The sequence below is a fragment of the Euprymna scolopes genome, chromosome 6 (genome assembly GCF_053919585.1).
Source record: "Euprymna scolopes isolate OS-2025 chromosome 6, ASM5391958v1, whole genome shotgun sequence".
Taxonomy (NCBI): Eukaryota; Metazoa; Mollusca; class Cephalopoda; order Sepiida; family Sepiolidae; genus Euprymna; species Euprymna scolopes.
This window is the reverse complement of record NC_136487.1, coordinates 135,692,097-135,707,533: the sequence shown is the minus strand read 5'-3', so window position 1 is coordinate 135,707,533 and position 15,437 is coordinate 135,692,097. Positions and strand designations below refer to the sequence as shown.

The window sequence follows — 15,437 nt, the reverse complement described above, 5'->3', positions numbered from 1 at the left end:
TTACATGTCGTTGCACTGGTTCATTGACGGTACTGGATCTATGACGCTGTTTGCTGCTCCTTTCTCCACACAATTTCATGTCGTTGCACTGGTCCACTGACGTTACTGGATCCATGACGATGTTTGCTGCTCCTTTCTTCACACCATTACATGTCGTTACACTGGTCGATTGACGGTACTGGATCTATGACGCTGTTTGCTGCTCCTTTCTCCACATCATTTCATGTCGTTGCACTGGTCCATTGACGTTACTGGATCCATGACGCTGTTTTCTGCTCCTTTCTACACACCATTTCATGTAGTTGTACTGGTCCATTGACGTTACTGGATCTATGACGCTGTTTGCTGCTCCTTTCTCCACACCATTTTATTTCGTTCCACTGGTCCATTGATGTTACTGGATCCATGACGATGTTTGCTGCTCCTTTCTTCACACCATTACATGTCGTTACACTGGTCGATTGACGGTACTGGATCTATGACGCTGTTTGCTGCTCCTTTCTACACACCATTTCATGTCGTTGCACTGGACCATTGACGTTACTGGATCCATGACGCTGTTTGCTGCTCCTTTCTCCACAACATTTCATGTCGTTCCACTGGTCCATTGATGCTACTGGATCATTGACGTTGTTTGCTGCACCTTAACCCACACCATCTTAGTCACGCCTCTGTTCCATTGATGTTACAGGATCTATGAGTTTGGTTGCTTCTCCTTTCTCCACACCATCTAAATTTCTGTTCCGTTTCATTGATGTTACTGCCGTTGTGACAGTGATTGCTGCTTCTTTGTCCGCATTATTGCAGTCTTTGTACTTACATTAATGTTACTGGATCTATGATGCTTTTTGCTATTCCTGTCTCCACACCATCTCACCTGCTGTGCTCTTCCAATGATTTTACTGGATCTATGATGCTGGTTGGTGCTCATGTTTCCACACCATTTTAGTGGCTGCTCTCTTCCATTGACGTTATTAGATGCATGATACTGGTTGCGCCTCTTTTTGCCACACCGTCTGCCACTGGTCTGTTTCATGACAATGACTTCTGCTCCTTTCTTCAATCAATCTCAGTCGCTGCTCTGTTCCATTGATGTTACTTCATCTATAATGCTGCTGGCTTCTCCTTCTCCCCACAATCTCAGTCGCTGCTTTGTTCCATTGATGTTACTTGATCTATAATGCTGCTGGCTTCTCCTTCTCCACACAATCTCAGTTGCTGCTTTGTTCCATTGATGTTACTTGATCTATAATGCTGCTGGCTTCTCCTTCTCCACACAATCTCAGTCACGCCTCTGTTCCATTGATGTTACTGAATTTCTGATGCTGCTGGCTTCCCCTTCTCAACACCATTTCCTGTTGTTGCACTGGTCCATTGACGTTACTGGATCTTTGACGCTGTTGGCTGCTCCTTTCTCCACACCATTACATGTCGTTGCACTGGTCCATTGACGGTACTGGATCTATGACGCTGTTTGCTGCTCCTTTCTCCACACCATTTAATGTCTTTGCACTGGTCCACTGACGCTACTGGATCTATGACGCTGTTTGCTGCTCCTTTCTCCACACCATTTCATGTTGTTGCACTGGTCCATTGACAGTACTGGATCCATGACAACGTTTGCTGCTACTTTCTCCACACCATTACATGTCGTTGAACTGGTCCATTGACGGTACTGGATCTATGACGCTGTTTGCTACTCCTTTCTACACACCATTTCATGTCGTGGCACTGGTCCATTGACGTTACTGGATCTATGACCCTGTTTTCTGCTCCTTTCTACACACCATTTAATGTAGTTGCACTGGTCCATTGACGTTACTGGATCCATGACGCTATTTGCTGCTCCTTTCTTCACACCATTTCATTTCGTTCCACTGGTCCATTGATGTTACTGGATCTATGACGCTGTTTGCTGCTCCTTTCTACACACCATTTCATGTCGTTGCACTGGTCCATTGACGTTACTGGATCTATGACGCTGTTTGCTGCTCCTTTTTTCACACCATTTCATGTCGTTGCACTGGTCCATTGACGTTACTGGATCTATGACGCTGTTTGCTGCTCCTTTCTCCACACCATTTCATGTCGTTGCACTGGTCCATTGAGTTTACTGGATCTATGACGCTGTTTGCTGCTCCTTTCTCCACACCATTTCATGTCGTTGCACTGGTCCATTGACGTTACTGGATCCATGACGCTGTTTGCTGCCCCTTTGTCCACATCATTTCATGTCGTTGTACTGCTCCATTGATGTTACTGGATCTATGACGCTGTTTGCTGTTCCTTTCTACACACCATTTCATGTCGTTGCACTGGTTCATTGACGTTACTTGACCTATGACGCTGTTTGCTGCTCCTTTCTCCACACCATTTTATGTCGTTGCACTGCTCCATTGACGTTACTGGATCTATGACGCTGTTTGCTGCTCCTTTCTCCACACCATTTCATGTCGTTGCACTGGTCCATTGACGTTACTGGATCTATGACGCTGTTTGCTGCTCCTTTCTCCACACCATTTCATGTCGTTGCACTGGTCCATTGACGTTACTGGATCTATGACGCTGTTTGCTGCTCCTATCTACACACCATTTCATGTCGTTGCACTGGTCCATTGACGTTACTGAATCTATGATGCTGTTTGCTGCTCCTGTCTCCACACCATTTCATGTCATTGCACTGCTCCATTGACGTTACTGGATCTATGACGCTGTTTGCTGGTTCTTTTCTCCACACCATTTCATGTCGTTGCACTGGTCCATTGACGTTACTGGACCTATGATGCTGTTTGCTGCTCCTTTCTCCACACCATTTCATGTGGTTGCACTGGTCCATTGACGTTACTGGATCCACGACGCTGTTTGCTGCTCCTTTCTCCACACCATTTCATGTCGTTGCACTGGTCCATTGACGTTACTGGATCTGACGCTGTTTGCTGCTCCTTTCTCCACACCATTTCATGTCGTTGCACTGGTCCATTGACGTTACTGGATCTGACACTGTTTGCTGCTCCTTTCTCCACACCATTTCATGTCGTTGCACTGGTCCATTGACGTTACTGGATCCATGACGCTGTTTGCTGCTCCTTTCTCCACACCATTTCATGTCGTTGCACTGGTTCATTGACGTTACTGGATCCATGACGCTGTTTGCTGCTCCCTTCACCACACCATTTCATGTCGTTGCACTGCTCCATTGATGTTACTGGATCTATGACGCTGTTTGCCGCTCCTTTCTTCACACCATTTCATGTATTTGCACTGGTCCATTGACGTTAATGGATCTATGACGCTGTTTGCTGCTCCTTTCTTCACACCATTTCATGTATTTGCACTGGTCCATTGACGTTAATGGATCTATGACGCTGTTTGCTGCTCCTTTCTCCAAACGATTTTATGTCGTTGCACTGGTTCATTGACGTTACTTGACCTATGATGCTGTTTGCTGCTCCTTTCTCCACACCATTTCATGTCGTTGCACTGGTCCATTGACGTTACTGGATCTGACACTGTTTGCTGCTCCTATCTCCACACCATTTCATGTCGTTGCACTGGTCCATTGACGTTACTGGATCTATAACGCTGTTTGCTGCTCCTTTCTCCAAACGATTTTATGTCGTTGCACTGGTTCATTGACGTTACTTGACCTATGATGCTGTTTGCTGCTCCTTTCTACACACCATTTCATGTCGTTGCACTGGTCCATTGACGTTTCTGGATCTATGACGCTGTTTGCTGCTCCTTTCTCCACACCATTTTATGTCGTTGCACTGCTCCATTGACGTTACTGGATCTATGACGCTGTTTGCTGCTCCTTTCTCCACACCATTTCATGTCGTTGCACTGGTCCATTGACGTTACTGGATCTATGACGCTGTTTGCTGCTCCTTTCTCCACACCATTTCATGTCGTTGCACTGGTCCATTGACGTTACTGGATCTATGACGCTGTTTGCTGCTCCTATCTACACACCATTTCATGTCGTTGCACTGGTCCATTGACGTTACTGAATCTATGATGCTGTTTGCTGCTCCTGTCTCCACACCATTTCATGTCATTGCACTGCTCCATTGACGTTACTGGATCTATGACGCTGTTTGCTGGTTCTTTTCTCCACACCATTTCATGTCGTTGCACTGGTCCATTGACGTTACTGGACCTATGATGCTGTTTGCTGCTCCTTTCTCCACACCATTTCATGTGGTTGCACTGGTCCATTGACGTTACTGGATCCATGACGCTGTTTGCTGCTCCTTTCTACTCCTTATTCTTTCTGGAAAATATTTTCAAAATATAGATACAAATACTTACCTATGAAAACAATACTACGAAAATGGGTACTTAATCTCTTACTGTTCTTGATAGGTGCTGTACTTGTTCTGCTCTGTATACACAACTGGACCTATGATACTGGTTGCTGCTCTTTTCTTCACCATCTCAGTTGCTGTTTTGTTCCATTGATGTTACAGGATCTATGACGTTGGTTGCTTCTCCTTTCACCACACCATCTTAATTCCTGCTCAGTTTCATTGATGTTACGTTGTGACAGTGATTGCAGCTTCTTTATCCACATTATTGCAGTCTTTGTAGTTACATTGATGCTGGTTGGTGCTCTTGTTTCCACACCATTTTTGTCGCTGCTCTCTTCCATTGACGTTATTAGATGCATGATACTGGTTGCGCCTCTTTTTGCCACACCGTCTGCCACTGGTCTCTTCCATGAAGATGATTTCTGCTCCTTTCTTCACACCATCTCAGTCGCTGCTCTGTTCCATTGATGTTACTTGATCTAGGATGCTGCTGGCTTCTCCTTCTCCACACCATTTCATGTTGTGGCACTGGTCCATTGACGCTACTGGATCTATGATGCTGTTTGCTGCTCCTTTCTCCACACGATTTCATGTCGTTGCACTGCTCCATTGATGTTACTGGATCTATGACGCTGTTTGCCGCTCCTTTCTTCACACCATTTCATGTATTTGCACTGGTCCATTGACGTTAATGGATCTATGACGCTGTTTGCTGCTCCTTTCTTCACACCATTTCATGTCGTTGCACTGGTCCATTGACGTTACTGGATCTATGACGCTGTTTGCTGCTCCTTTCTCCACACCATTTCATGTCGTTGCACTGGTCCATTGACGTTACTGGATCCATGACGCTGTTTGCTGCTCCTTTCTCCACACCATTTCATGTCGTTGCACTGGTCCATTGATGTTACTGGATCTATGACGTTGTTTGCTGCTCCTTTCTCCAAACCATTTCATGTCGTTGCACTGCTCCATTGATGTTACTGGATCTATGACGCTGTTTGCCGCTCCTTTCTCCACATCATTTCATGTCGTTGTACTGGTCCATTGACGTTACTGGATCTATGACGCTGTTTGCTGCTCCTATCTCCACACCATTTCATGTCGTTGCACTGGTCCATTGACGTTACTGGATCTATGACGCTGTTTGCTGCTCCTTTCTTCACACCATTTCATGTCGTTGCACTGGTCCATTGATGTTACTGGATCTATAACGCTGTTTGCTGCTCCTTTCTCCAAATGATTTTTTGTCGTTGCACTGGTTCATTGACGTTACTTGACCTATGATGCTGTTTGCTGCTCCTTTCTACACACCATTTCATGTCGTTGCACTGGTCTATTGACGTTTCTGGATCTATGACGCTGTTTGCTGCTCCTTTCTCCACACCATTTCATGTCGTTGCACTGGTCCATTGACGTTACTGGATCTATGACGCTGTTTGCTGCTCCTTTCTTCACACCATTTCATGTATTTGCACTGGTCCATTGACGTTAATGGATCTATGACGCTGTTTGCTGCTCCTTTCTTCACACCATTTCATGTCGTTGCACTGGTCCATTGACGTTACTGGATCTATGACGCTGTTTGCTGCTCCTTTCTCCACACCATTTCATGTCGTTGCACTGGTCCATTGACGTTACTGGATCCATGACGCTGTTTGCTGCTCCTTTCTCCACACCATTTCATGTCGTTGCACTGGTCCATTGATGTTACTGGATCTATGACGCTGTTTGCTGCTCCTTTCTCCAAACCATTTCATGTCGTTGCACTGCTCCATTGATGTTACTGGATCTATGACGCTGTTTGCCGCTCCTTTCTCCACATCATTTCATGTCGTTGTACTGGTCCATTGACGTTACTGGATCTATGACGCTGTTTGCTGCTCCTATCTCCACACCATTTCATGTCGTTGCACTGGTCCATTGACGTTACTGGATCTATGACGCTGTTTGCTGCTCCTTTCTTCACACCATTTCATGTCGTTGCACTGGTCCATTGATGTTACTGGATCTATAACGCTGTTTGCTGCTCCTTTCTCCAAATGATTTTTTGTCGTTGCACTGGTTCATTGACGTTACTTGACCTATGATGCTGTTTGCTGCTCCTTTCTACACACCATTTCATGTCGTTGCACTGGTCTATTGACGTTTCTGGATCTATGACGCTGTTTGCTGCTCCTTTCTCCACACCATTTCATGTCGTTGCACTGGTCCACTGACGTTACTGGATCCATGACGATGTTTGCTGCTCCTTTCTACACACCATTACATGTCGTTGCACTTGTCCATTGACGGTACTGGATCTATGATGCTGTTTGCTGCTCCTTTCTCCACACAATTTCATGTCGTTGCACTGGTCCATTAACGCTGTTTGCTGCTGCTTTCTTGACACCATTACATGTCGTTGCACTGGTCCATTGACGGTACTGGATCTATGATGCTGTTTGCTGCTCCTTTCTCCACACCATTTCATGTCGTTGCACTGGTCCACTGACGTTACTGGATCCATGACGATGTTTGCTGCCCCATTCTCCACACCATTACATGTCCTTACACTGGTCGATTGCCGGTACTGGATCTATGACGCTGTTTGCTGCTCCTTTCTCCACATCATTTCATGTCGTTGCACTGGTCCATTGAGTTTACTGGATCTATGACGCTGTTTGCTGCTCCTTTCTCCACACCATTTCATGTCGTTGCACTGGTCCATTGACGTTACTGGATCCATGACGCTGTTTGCTGCCCCTTTGTCCACATCATTTCATGTCGTTGTACTGCTCCATTGATGTTACTGGATCTATGACGCTGTTTGCTGTTCCTTTCTACACACCATTTCATGTCGTTGCACTGGTTCATTGACGTTACTTGACCTATGACACTGTTTGCTGCTCCTTTCTCCACACCATTTTATGTCGTTGCACTGCTCCATTGACGTTACTGGATCTATGACGCTGTTTGCTGCTCCTTTCTCCACACCATTTCATGTCGTTGCACTGGTCCATTGACGTTACTGGATCTATGACGCTGTTTGCTGCTCCTTTCTCCACACCATTTCATGTCGTTGCACTGGTCCATTGACGTTACTGGATCTATGACGCTGTTTGCTGCTCCTATCTACACACCATTTCATGTCGTTGCACTGGTCCATTGACGTTACTGAATCTATGATGCTGTTTGCTGCTCCTGTCTCCACACCATTTCATGTCATTGCACTGCTCCATTGACGTTACTGGATCTATGACGCTGTTTGCTGGTTCTTTTCTCCACACGATTTCATGTCGTTGCACTGGTCCATTGACGTTACTGGACCTATGATGCTGTTTGCTGCTCCTTTCTCCACACCATTTCATGTGGTTGCACTGGTCCATTGACGTTACTGGATCCACGACGCTGTTTGCTGCTCCTTTCTCCACACCATTTCATGTCGTTGCACTGGTCCATTGACGTTACTGGATCTGACGCTGTTTGCTGCTCCTTTCTCCACACCATTTCATGTCGTTGCACTGGTCCATTGACGTTACTGGATCTGACACTGTTTGCTGCTCCTTTCTCCACACCATTTCATGTCGTTGCACTGGTCCATTGACGTTACTGGATCCATGACGCTGTTTGCTGCTCCTTTCTCCACACCATTTCATGTCGTTGCACTGGTTCATTGACGTTACTGGATCCATGACGCTGTTTGCTGCTCCCTTCACCACACCATTTCATGTCGTTGCACTGCTCCATTGATGTTACTGGATCTATGACGCTGTTTGCCGCTCCTTTCTTCACACCATTTCATGTATTTGCACTGGTCCATTGACGTTAATGGATCTATGACGCTGTTTGCTGCTCCTTTCTTCACACCATTTCATGTATTTGCACTGGTCCATTGACGTTAATGGATCTATGACGCTGTTTGCTGCTCCTTTCTCCAAACGATTTTATGTCGTTGCACTGGTTCATTGACGTTACTTGACCTATGATGCTGTTTGCTGCTCCTTTCTCCACACCATTTCATGTCGTTGCACTGGTCCATTGACGTTACTGGATCTGACACTGTTTGCTGCTCCTATCTCCACACCATTTCATGTCGTTGCACTGGTCCATTGACGTTACTGGATCTATAACGCTGTTTGCTGCTCCTTTCTCCAAACGATTTTATGTCGTTGCACTGGTTCATTGACGTTACTTGACCTATGATGCTGTTTGCTGCTCCTTTCTACACACCATTTCATGTCGTTGCACTGGTCCATTGACGTTTCTGGATCTATGACGCTGTTTGCTGCTCCTTTCTCCACACCATTTTATGTCGTTGCACTGCTCCATTGACGTTACTGGATCTATGACGCTGTTTGCTGCTCCTTTCTCCACACCATTTCATGTCGTTGCACTGGTCCATTGACGTTACTGGATCTATGACGCTGTTTGCTGCTCCTTTCTCCACACCATTTCATGTCGTTGCACTGGTCCATTGACGTTACTGGATCTATGACGCTGTTTGCTGCTCCTATCTACACACCATTTCATGTCGTTGCACTGGTCCATTGACGTTACTGAATCTATGATGCTGTTTGCTGCTCCTGTCTCCACACCATTTCATGTCATTGCACTGCTCCATTGACGTTACTGGATCTATGACGCTGTTTGCTGGTTCTTTTCTCCACACCATTTCATGTCGTTGCACTGGTCCATTGACGTTACTGGACCTATGATGCTGTTTGCTGCTCCTTTCTCCACACCATTTCATGTGGTTGCACTGGTCCATTGACGTTACTGGATCCATGACGCTGTTTGCTGCTCCTTTCTACTCCTTATTCTTTCTGGAAAATATTTTCAAAATATAGATACAAATACTTACCTATGAAAACAATACTACGAAAATGGGTACTTAATCTCTTACTGTTCTTGATAGGTGCTGTACTTGTTCTGCTCTGTATACACAACTGGACCTATGATACTGGTTGCTGCTCTTTTCTTCACCATCTCAGTTGCTGTTTTGTTCCATTGATGTTACAGGATCTATGACGTTGGTTGCTTCTCCTTTCACCACACCATCTTAATTCCTGCTCAGTTTCATTGATGTTACGTTGTGACAGTGATTGCAGCTTCTTTATCCACATTATTGCAGTCTTTGTAGTTACATTGATGCTGGTTGGTGCTCTTGTTTCCACACCATTTTTGTCGCTGCTCTCTTCCATTGACGTTATTAGATGCATGATACTGGTTGCGCCTCTTTTTGCCACACCGTCTGCCACTGGTCTCTTCCATGAAGATGATTTCTGCTCCTTTCTTCACACCATCTCAGTCGCTGCTCTGTTCCATTGATGTTACTTGATCTAGGATGCTGCTGGCTTCTCCTTCTCCACACCATTTCATGTTGTGGCACTGGTCCATTGACGCTACTGGATCTATGATGCTGTTTGCTGCTCCTTTCTCCACACGATTTCATGTCGTTGCACTGCTCCATTGATGTTACTGGATCTATGACGCTGTTTGCCGCTCCTTTCTTCACACCATTTCATGTATTTGCACTGGTCCATTGACGTTAATGGATCTATGACGCTGTTTGCTGCTCCTTTCTTCACACCATTTCATGTATTTGCACTGGTCCATTGACGTTAATGGATCTATGACGCTGTTTGCTGCTCCTTTCTTCACACCATTTCATGTCGTTGCACTGGTCCATTGACGTTACTGGATCTATGACGCTGTTTGCTGCTCCTTTCTCCACACCATTTCATGTCGTTGCACTGGTCCATTGACGTTACTGGATCCATGACGCTGTTTGCTGCTCCTTTCTCCACACCATTTCATGTCGTTGCACTGGTCCATTGATGTTACTGGATCTATGACGCTGTTTGCTGCTCCTTTCTCCAAACCATTTCATGTCGTTGCACTGCTCCATTGATGTTACTGGATCTATGACGCTGTTTGCCGCTCCTTTCTCCACATCATTTCATGTCGTTGTACTGGTCCATTGACGTTACTGGATCTATGACGCTGTTTGCTGCTCCTATCTCCACACCATTTCATGTCGTTGCACTGGTCCATTGACGTTACTGGATCTATGACGCTGTTTGCTGCTCCTTTCTTCACACCATTTCATGTCGTTGCACTGGTCCATTGATGTTACTGGATCTATAACGCTGTTTGCTGCTCCTTTCTCCAAATGATTTTTTGTCGTTGCACTGGTTCATTGACGTTACTTGACCTATGATGCTGTTTGCTGCTCCTTTCTACACACCATTTCATGTCGTTGCACTGGTCTATTGACGTTTCTGGATCTATGACGCTGTTTGCTGCTCCTTTCTCCACACCATTTCATGTCGTTGCACTGGTCCACTGACGTTACTGGATCCATGACGATGTTTGCTGCTCCTTTCTACACACCATTACATGTCGTTGCACTTGTCCATTGACGGTACTGGATCTATGATGCTGTTTGCTGCTCCTTTCTCCACACAATTTCATGTCGTTGCACTGGTCCATTAACGCTGTTTGCTGCTGCTTTCTTGACACCATTACATGTCGTTGCACTGGTCCATTGACGGTACTGGATCTATGACGCTGTTTGCTGCTCCTTTCTCCACACCATTTCATGTCGTTGCACTGGTCCACTGACGTTACTGGATCCATGACGATGTTTGCTGCCCCATTCTCCACACCATTACATGTCGTTACACTGGTCGATTGCCGGTACTGGATCTATGACGCTGTTTGCTGCTCCTTTCTCCACATCATTTCATGTCGTTGCACTGGTCCATTGACGTTACTGGATCCATGACGCTGTTTTCTGCTCCTTTCTACACACCATTTCATGTAGTTGTACTGGTCCATTGACGTTACTGGATCTATGACGCTGTTTGCTGCCCCATTCTCCACAACATTTCATGTCGTTCCACTGGTCCATTGATGCTACTGGATCATTGACGTTGTTTGCTGCACCTTAACCCACACCATCTTAGTCACGCCTCTGTTCCATTGATGTTACTGGATCTATGAGTTTGGTTGCTTCTCCTTTCTCCACACCATCTAAATTTCTGTTCCGTTTCATTGATGTTACTGCCGTTGTGACAGTGATTGCTGCTTCTTTGTCCGCATTATTGCAGTCTTTGTACTTACATTAATGTTACTGGATCTATGATGCTTTTTGCTATTCCTGTCTCCACACCATCTCACCTGCTGTGCTCTTCCAATGATTTTACTGGATCTATGATGCTGGTTGGTGCTCATGTTTCCACACCATTTTAGTGGCTGCTCTCTTCCATTGACGTTATTAGATGCATGATACTGGTTGCGCCTCTTTTTGCCACACCGTCTGCCACTGGTCTGTTTCATGACAATGACTTCTGCTCCTTTCTTCAATCAATCTCAGTCGCTGCTCTGTTCCATTGATGTTACTTCATCTATAATGCTGCTGGCTTCTCCTTCTCCCCACAATCTCAGTCGCTGCTTTGTTCCATTGATGTTATTTGATCTATAATGCTGCTGGCTTCTCCTTCTCCACACAATCTCAGTTGCTGCTTTGTTCCATTGATGTTACTTGATCTATAATGCTGCTGGCTTCTCCTTCTCCACACAATCTCAGTCACGCCTCTGTTCCATTGATGTTACTGAATTTCTGATGCTGCTGGCTTCCCCTTCTCCACACCATTTCCTGTTGTTGCACTGGTCCATTGACGTTACTGGATCTTTGACGCTGTTGGCTGCTCCTTTCTCCACACCATTACATGTCGTTGCACTGGTCCATTGACGGTACTGGATCTATGACGCTGTTTGCTGCTCCTTTCTCCACACCATTTAATGTCTTTGCACTGGTCCACTGACGCTACTGGATCTATGACGCTGTTTGCTGCTCCTTTCTCCACACCATTTCATGTTGTTGCACTGGTCCATTGACAGTACTGGATCCATGACAATGTTTGCTGCTACTTTCTCCACACCATTACATGTCGTTGAACTGGTCTATTGACGGTACTGGATCTATGACGCTGTTTGCTACTCCTTTCTACACACCATTTCATGTCGTTGCACTGGTCCATTGACGTTACTGGATCTATGACCCTGTTTTCTGCTCCTTTCTACACACCATTTAATGTAGTTGCACTGGTCCATTGACGTTACTGGATCCATGACGCTATTTGCTGCTCCTTTCTTCACACCATTTAATTTCGTTCCACTGGTCCATTGATGTTACTGGATCTATGACGCTGTTTGCTGCTCCTTTCTACACACCATTTTATGTCGTTGCACTGGTCCATTGACGTTACTGGATCTATGACGCTGTTTGCTGCTCCTTTTTTCACACCATTTCATGTCGTTGCACTGGCCCATTGATGTTACTGGATCCATGACGCTGTTGGCCACTTCTTTCTCCACACCATTTCATGTCGTTGCACTGGTCCATTGACGTTACTGGATCTATGACGCTGTTTGCTACTCCTTTCTCCACACCATTTCATGTCGTTGAACTGGTCCATTGACGTTACTGGATCTTTGACGCTGTTTTCTGCTCCTTTCTACACACCATTTCATGTAGTTGCACTGGTCCATTGACGTTACTGGATCTATGACGCTGCTTGCTGCCCCTTTCTCCACACCATTGCATTTCGTTCCACTGGTCCATTGATGTTACTGGATCCATGACGCTGTTTGCCGCTCCTTTCTCCACACCATTTCATGTCGTGTCACTGGTCCATTGACGTTACTGGATCTATGATGCTGCTGGTTGCTCCTTCTACCACACCATCTCAGTCATGCCTCTGCTCCATTGATGTCACTGGATTTATGACGCTGTTTGCTGCTCCTTTTTCCACACCATTTCATGTCGTTGCACTGGTCCATTGATGCTACTGGATCTTTGACGCTGTTTTCTGCACCTTAACCCACACCATCTCAGTCACGCCTCTGTTCCATTGATGTTACTGGATCTTTGATACTGCTGGCTGTTCCTTTTACACAACATCTCAGTCACGCCTCTGTTCCATTGATGTTACTGGATCGCTCAGTTTGCTGGCAGCTCCTTCCTCCGCACAATCTCATGTCGGTGCACTGTTCCATTGATGTTACTGGATATTTGATTCAGTTGGCTGCTCCTTCTCCACACCATCTCTGTCACGCCTCTGTTCCATTGATGTTACTGGATCTATGACGCGGCTGGCTGCTCCTTCTCCACACCATCTCTGTCACGCCTCTCTTCCATTGACGTTACTGGATCTATGATTCTGTTGGCTGCTCCTTCTCCACACCATTTCATGTCGTCACACTGGTCCATTGATGTTACTGGATCTATGATGCTGCTGGCTGCTCCTTTCTTCACACAATCTCAGTTGCTGCTCTTTTTCATTGATGTTATTGGATCTATGATGCTGTTTGCTCCTCCTTTCTCCATACCATCTCATGTTGCCGCACTGTTCAATGGTGTTACTGGATCTATGATGCTGTTTGCTGCTCCTTCGACACCATCTCAGTCATGCCTCTGTTTCATTGATTTCACTAAATCCAGTATGCTGTTTGCTGCTCCTTTCTCTGCACAATCTCATGTCGCCGCACTCTTTCATTGACGCTACTGGATCTATGACGCTGTTTGCTGCTCCTTTCTCCAAACCATTTCATGTCGTTGCACTGGTTCATTGACGTTACTGGATCTATGACGCTGTTTGCTGCTCCTTTCTCCACACCATTTCATGTCGTTGCACTGGTCCATTGACGTTACTGGATCTATGACGCTGTTTGCTGCTCCTATCTACACACCATTTCATGTCGTTGCACTGGTCCATTGACGTTACTGGATCTATGACGCTGTTTGCTGCTCCTTTCTCCACACCATTTCATGTCGTTGCACTGGTCCATTGACGTTACTGGATCCATGACGCTGTTTGCTGCCCCTTTCTCCACATCATTTCATGTCGTTGTACTGCTCCATTGATGTTACTGGATCTATGACGCTGTTTGCTGTTCCTTTCTACACACAATTTCATGTCGTTGCACTGGTTCATTGATGTTACTTGACCTATGACGCTGTTTGCTGCTCCTTTCTCCACACCATTTCATGTCGTTGCACTGCTCCATTGACGTTACTGGATCTATGACGCTGTTTGCTGCTCCTTTCTCCACACCATTTCATGTCGTTGCACTGGTCCATTGACGTTACTGGATCTATGACGCTGTTTGCTGCTCCTTTCTCCACACCATTTCATGTCGTTGGACTGCTCCATTGACGTTACTGGATCCATGATGCTGTTTGCTGCTCCTTTCTCCACACCATTTCATGTCGTTGCACTGGTCCATTGACGTTTCTGGATCTATGACGCTGTTTGCTGCTCCTTTCTCCACACCATTTCATGTCGTGGCACTGGTCCATTGACGTTACTAGATCTATGACGCTGTTTGCTGCTCCTTTCTCCACACCATTTCATGTCGTTGCACTGCTCCATTGACGTTACTGGACCTATGCTGCTGTTTGCTGCTCCTTTCAACACACCATTTCATGTCGTCGCACTGGTCCATTGACGTTACTGGATCCATGACGCTGTTTGCTGCTCCTTTCTACTCCTTATTCTTTCTGGAAAATATTTTCAAAATATAGATACAAATACTTACCTATGAAAACAATACTACGAAAATGGGTACTTAATCTCTCACTGTTCTTGATAGGTGCTGTACTTGTTCTGCTCTGTATACACAACTGGACCTATGATACTGGTTGCTGCTCTTTTCTTCACCATCTCAGTTGCTGTTTTGTTCCATTGATGACACAGGATCTATGACGTTGGTTGCTTCTCCTTTCACCAAACCATCTTAATTCCTGCTCCGTTTCATTGATGTTACTCGCGTTGTGACAGTGATTGCAGCTTCTTTATCTACATTATTGCAGTCTTTGTAGTGACATTGATGCTGGTTGGTGCTCTTGTTTCCGCACCATTTTTGTCGCATCTCTCTTCCATTGACGTTATTAGATGCATGATACTGGTTGCGCCTCTTTTTGCCACACCGTCTGCCACTGGTCTGTTCCATGAAGATGATTTCTGCTCCTTTCTTCACACCATCTAAGTCGCAGCTCTGTTCCATTGATGTTACTTGATCTAGGATGCTGCTGGCGTCTCCTTCTCCGCACCATTTCATGTCGCTGCACTGGACCAT

The 15,437-nt window shown here is 45.7% G+C and overlaps 1 protein-coding gene and 2 long non-coding RNA genes across 7 annotated transcripts in view; all 3 read right to left on the bottom strand.

The window, feature by feature from the left end:
* Positions 1 to 8,134, bottom strand: part of LOC145277970 (uncharacterized) — a 26,501-nt gene extending 18,367 nt beyond the window's left edge. The window contains exons 1-2 of the long non-coding RNA XR_013868259.1: positions 6,884 to 8,134; positions 1 to 6,607 (exon numbers count right to left, since the gene is read on the bottom strand). The exon at positions 1 to 6,607 is cut by the window's left edge and continues 18,367 nt beyond it. This is a non-coding gene — a long non-coding RNA (uncharacterized LOC145277970). The remainder of the gene's footprint in view (positions 6,608 to 6,883) is intronic.
* Positions 1 to 15,437, bottom strand: part of LOC145277971 (uncharacterized) — an 87,172-nt gene that overhangs the window by 50,172 nt on the left and 21,563 nt on the right. The window lies entirely within an intron of this gene.
* Positions 1 to 15,437, bottom strand: part of LOC145277969 (uncharacterized) — a 33,804-nt gene extending 18,367 nt beyond the window's left edge. For 2 of the 4 annotated variants that reach the window (XM_080130104.1, XM_080130103.1), the window contains exon 1: positions 1 to 15,437. This exon is cut by the window's left edge. In XM_080130104.1, the coding sequence (XP_079986230.1) occupies positions 15,096 to 15,437 (342 nt within the window). In that variant the 3' untranslated portion in view covers positions 1 to 15,095. The other 2 variants (XM_080130101.1, XM_080130100.1) reach the window with 2 other exon arrangements.